This window comes from Protomyctophum bolini (assembly GCF_963924005.1).
Source record: "Protomyctophum bolini genome assembly, chromosome: 7".
NCBI lineage: Eukaryota > Metazoa > Chordata > Actinopteri > Myctophiformes > Myctophidae > Protomyctophum > Protomyctophum bolini.
In genome coordinates this window covers 3,290,585-3,295,584 of record NC_137868.1, presented here as the reverse complement: position 1 = coordinate 3,295,584, position 5,000 = coordinate 3,290,585, and the positions used below count along the sequence as shown (strand labels likewise).

General features: G+C 48.1%; 1 protein-coding gene across 1 annotated transcript in view; it reads left to right on the top strand.

The window, feature by feature from the left end:
* Positions 1–5,000, top strand: part of LOC308318828 (glucocorticoid modulatory element-binding protein 1-like) — a 16,490-nt gene that overhangs the window by 6,388 nt on the left and 5,102 nt on the right. The window contains exons 3-7 of the mRNA XM_080768495.1: positions 1,025–1,083; positions 1,998–2,119; positions 2,228–2,331; positions 2,815–3,068; positions 4,435–4,578. Of these exons, the coding sequence (XP_080624621.1) occupies positions 1,025–1,083; positions 1,998–2,119; positions 2,228–2,331; positions 2,815–3,068; positions 4,435–4,578 (683 nt within the window). The remainder of the gene's footprint in view (positions 1–1,024; positions 1,084–1,997; positions 2,120–2,227; positions 2,332–2,814; positions 3,069–4,434; positions 4,579–5,000) is intronic.

Below are 5,000 nucleotides of genomic sequence, written 5' to 3'. Positions count from 1 at the left end.
GTCAGGGCACCATGGCAGTGTGGCCGCGGGTTCGACTCCCGATCCCGACGGCCTTCACTGCACATCTCTCTCCCCATTTCCTGTCAGCCAATAAAAAATATATATAAAATAAAAGTGAATGCCACAAAAAACATTTTTCTTTTTTTAAAAGCACCTACAGGTGTGGAATGGCAACGTAGAATAAGGAGAGCAACCTGGAACGCAACACCAGACGACACAGCGATGTCCAAACATTAGTTCAGTTCAGACAGTCAGACACTGGCACCTGCATTCCGGCCCACCGGGGGTGCTGCTTATAGAGCTGGGACTCGATTAAAAAAAGAAAAAATCTAATTAATCAGAGGCTTTGTAGTTAATTAATCTAGATTAATCGCATTTTAATCGCATATCAATATTCAACCTGAGAACAGCGAGAAACCTTTTTTTTTCTTTATGTTTTTTGGTATCCCAGTGAATCAATGAATAGTGACTACAGGATACCATGACTCATTTTCAACATTTTACTGTCATTAATATACCTGTTGTGGAAATAATAATAAAAAGTCACCCCATTCTGTGTTGCCTAGAACTGAAAAAAATTAGTAACAGTAACAAGTACATCTCAGTGACATCACAAAGCTGTACTTACTTCATATTGTTACTGTTTTTTGTCAGACCAACAGTTCTAGGCAACACAAAATGGGGTGACTTTTTATTATTTCCAGTTTTCAGTACTATAGAAAAGCGCCCAGTGAGAAACGTTCCGCGGTGAAAAAAAAGGTGCGATTAATTTATCTGTAGTTAATCGCGATACATTTTTCTGTAGTTAATTAATCTAAATGAATCGCAATTAGTCCCGGCCCTAATATATATATATATATATATATATATATATATATATATATATACACACACACACACACCTGCGCTTTCTGCAGTTAAGTAAAGTTCATTAAATCCATTGAGGCTGCTGTCTGTGTATGGAGAAGAAATCTATTCAAAACGACATCTCTCATGATGATGTGGATTCTGTCGCCCTCTGCAGGCTAAATTATGACATCGCTGACACAGGCACCACTGTCCTGGCCATAGAGACATACCATGGTAAGATTACTAAGACACATGTCACTGTATTCTGTATTTATCTGACAGGTTACTAAGACACAGTCACTACTGTATTCTGTATTTATCTGATAGGTTACTAAGATACAGTCACTGTATTTCTCATCATAATATACTAAACCTGGCCTACTAGAGAACGATATGCACCTTGGGAACCTAATAATACCCGTTTTAATCTGTCTGTGTCCCACATGGAGACCTCTGTATCTGTCTGTCTGTGGTTAAGTAATCAATTTGCAGGTGTGGGGTTGCATATAGGCAATCAATTGGCTGAGGCAGAGGCTGGAAATTGCACAGGTGAGGGGACTTTGGCTCATTGGGCCCACTGGCAGAGCCTATAACCAGAGCCTTTTGTGGTGAGCTCCGGTGGTGAGGTGACCACCGCTCCGGTGGTGAGGTGACCACCGCTCCGGTGGTGAGGTGACCACCGCTCCGGTGGTGAGGTGACCACCGCTCCGGTGGTGAGGTGACCACCGCTCCGGTGGTGAGGTGACCACCGGTGAGCTGAAATAACGTTGAGCGGTGGTGAGTAAAAACAGAGAGATAAGGGCGGTGGCGGTGGTTTGCTCTTCACCGCGGCTCAGTGGCGTCATGTTGTAGTTCGGTGGTCACCTCAGTGGCGTCATGTTGTAGTTCAGTGGTCACCTCAGTGACGTCATGTTGTAGTTCGGTGGTCACCTCAGTGGCGTCATGTTGTAGTTCGGTGGTCACCTCAGTGGCGTCATGTTGTAGTTCGGTGGTCACCTCAGTGGCGTCATGTTGTAGTTCGGTGGTCACCTCAGTGACGTCATGTTGTAGTTCGGTGGTCACTTCACCACCGAAGATCCAGACTATGTATGAGCCTTAAGAGCGTCTGCTAAATGCTCTAAATGCTCTAAATGCCTAAATGCTATTAGATGAGGATGGCGTAGAGGGTGACGAGGTGGAGTACGGCTACCCCATCACGTGTGGCGACAGCAGAGCGGTTCTCCTCTTCAAGAAGTTTGTGTGTCCTGGAATCAACGTCCGCTGTGTCAAGGTACACGCCCCTCCACACGTTGCGATTGGCCGTCCGCAGTTCAGTGAGACACGTTGCGATTGGCCGCCCGCAGGTCCGTGACACTCGTTTGCGATTGGTGCTCCACAGTTCGCCGGTCAGCTGATCAGTCCCAAGCAGTTTGTCCAGCTGGCGGGGAAGGCTACGCTGAAGGACTGGAAGAGAGCCATCCGCCTGGGAGGAGTGATGCTGAGGTAACCATGCACGCACGCACGCATGCACACACGCACGCACGCACGCACGCAGGCAGGCAGGCACGCACGCACGCACACACACACATTTTGACCTGAGATCAGATTCTAAAAATGTGTCTTTGAAAATGACAGTTTTCTGAAAAAGCTATGTTTCTATAGTCAGTCGTTCTTCAATTAAAAAAAAAAAGCAGACCTACAAGCTCGTAGCTTGTAGGTCTGCTATTTAAAAAAAAAAGCTTGTATATAGATCTGCTATTTTTCAATATAGCTAAAGCATAACATAATGCTAACAGCAAAAAGGGGTTCCTGCCCGGTTTTAAAGCCCTTCTCCACGCACACACACACACACGCACACACACACACACACACACACACACACACACACACACACACACACACACACACACACGCGCACGCACGCGCGCGCGCGCACACACACGCACACGCGCACGCACACACACACACACACACACACACGCGCAGGAAGATGATGGACTCGGGGCAGATGGACTTCTACCAGCACGGCGCCGTGTGCACCAACACGTGTCGCAGCACCAAGTTCGACACGGCCGTCATCATCATCGGCGGCGGCGGCGGCTCCCGGCTGCAGCTGCCCTCCTCCTTCCCGCCTGCAGGGGGCTCCACTGCGCAGCCCAGCAGCAGCAGCAGCAACGGCGGCCCCTCGTCATCTCGGACGGACCCCGCGGCGGCGGGAGGAACGATGGCTCCCGCGGCAGGTAAAAGACCCTAGATATATTAGCTATGGGGAGGCTCTCCAACGTTGAGGCGCTGCAGGGCCCTAGTGGCAAAGAGGTGGGACTGCAGGCGTACCCGTGGAGGTATATATAATATATCGCGCAGCAGCCATGGGCTTTAAAGGGATAGTTCAGATTTTTAAGTGGTGCAACCACTTCTACAACCAGCTCGCAATGTCCATGTACCTGTGTACGTGTTTACGTGTGTAGGTCAATGAGCACGAGTGGTGTGCGCATGCTGCGTGCGCGTGCACCACTGGTGTGCGCACGCACCCGTGTGTGGACGTTGTTGCTACATAATTAGCGTCAATGCTAGCGAGCTAAAATATAGCCATCCTTGCTCTAGAAAGCGCCAATGTTTCCATCTAGACCACCGGATTATCAGCAAAAACCTCCGAAAATCGCGCTAATGGACCAAACCATGGAGAGCTCCGTAGATTATGAGTTATTCAGCTTTTAGAGAGGGGAGTTGCGCCACTTGGTTCACACAGGTGTGATTTCTTTTTTAACTTAAGCTGTATGAAATACTTGCCATTAATATAGTTGTTGCAATGTACTATATAGACCTCTGAGAGATGGAGTCTGTCCCCGTGACAAATCATGACAACACACACAATATTTTGGACCAAACAAAGAATTAGAAAGTAGAAAAAAACGGCACGTTACAACACTTTCTTTGTTGTTTTTCTTCTTTGTAATTATTTGTTTGGTCCAAAATATTGTGTGTGTTAATTGTCATGATTTGTCACGACAAGAGTTGACTTCGTACGACGCTTAAAAGGTCTTTAAATTGATAATTTAAGAAATGCCTACAGTATATGGTCAAAATGCATTGCGATTCATTTCCTGGGCCACTCGTCGTTCTGAAAGGGGGAGGGACTGCGACGCTCTATATAGACCCCTGGGAGATGGAGTCTGTCCCTGTTACAATGCCCCATAGACCCCTGGGAGATGGAGTCTGTCCCTGTTACAATGCCCCATAGACCCCTGGGAGATGGAGTCTGTCCCTGTTACAATGCCCTATAGACCCCTGGGAGATGGAGTCTGTCCCTGTTACAATGCCCCATAGACCCCTGGGAGATGGAGTCTGTCCCTGTTACAATGCACTATAGACCCCTGGGAGATGGAGTCTGTCCCTGTTACAATGCCCTATAGACCTCTGGGAGATGGAGTATACCCGGGATTGAACTCATGAACTTGTGCGTGTGTGTGTGTGTGTGTGTGTGTGTGTGTGTGTGTGTGTGTGTGTGTGTGTGTGTGTGTGTGTGTGTGTGTGTGTGTGTGTGTGTGTGTGTGTGTGTGTGTGTGTGTGTGTGTGTGTGCGTGCGTGTGATGTTGGTGGTCTTAGGCGTGGAGGTGGTGAAGGCGGAGCATCCACCCGAGCAGAAGGCCAGCGCCACAGAAGGGTGGAGCTATGGAGGCCCCGCCCCCCCCACCCCCCCCACCTCCGTCAACAAGAGGAAGAGGAGACCTCCTCCTCCTCACATGACCGGTCAGTGTTTTAAACACGTTCTGGACTGGAACCCCTTTTGGTGTTTTTGGTTTTTTTTAAAGACTAGCCCTTATACCCGTTGTGAGATATTTCCCCCGCTTGTGGCCACGGGTTTGTACTGCGCCCTGGGTGCGTTTTTAATTCACTAATAAATTCATTATTAATCATTAATGTGTCAAATCGGAAAAAGGGCTCCGTTAAGACCTCCGTATTCATATGGTCAATGCCTGTGATTGGTGCAGGCAATGATGAGATACCGTGGTGTTTCTGACAGACAGACGTTGTTAGAATTATAGTATGATTAAGGTTGGTGAGGGGTGTGTTAAAACGACCGGATTAAGGTTGGTGAGGGGTGTGTTAAAACGACCGGATTAAGGTTGGTGAGGGGTGCGTTAAAAGGACCGGATTAAGGTTGGTGAGGG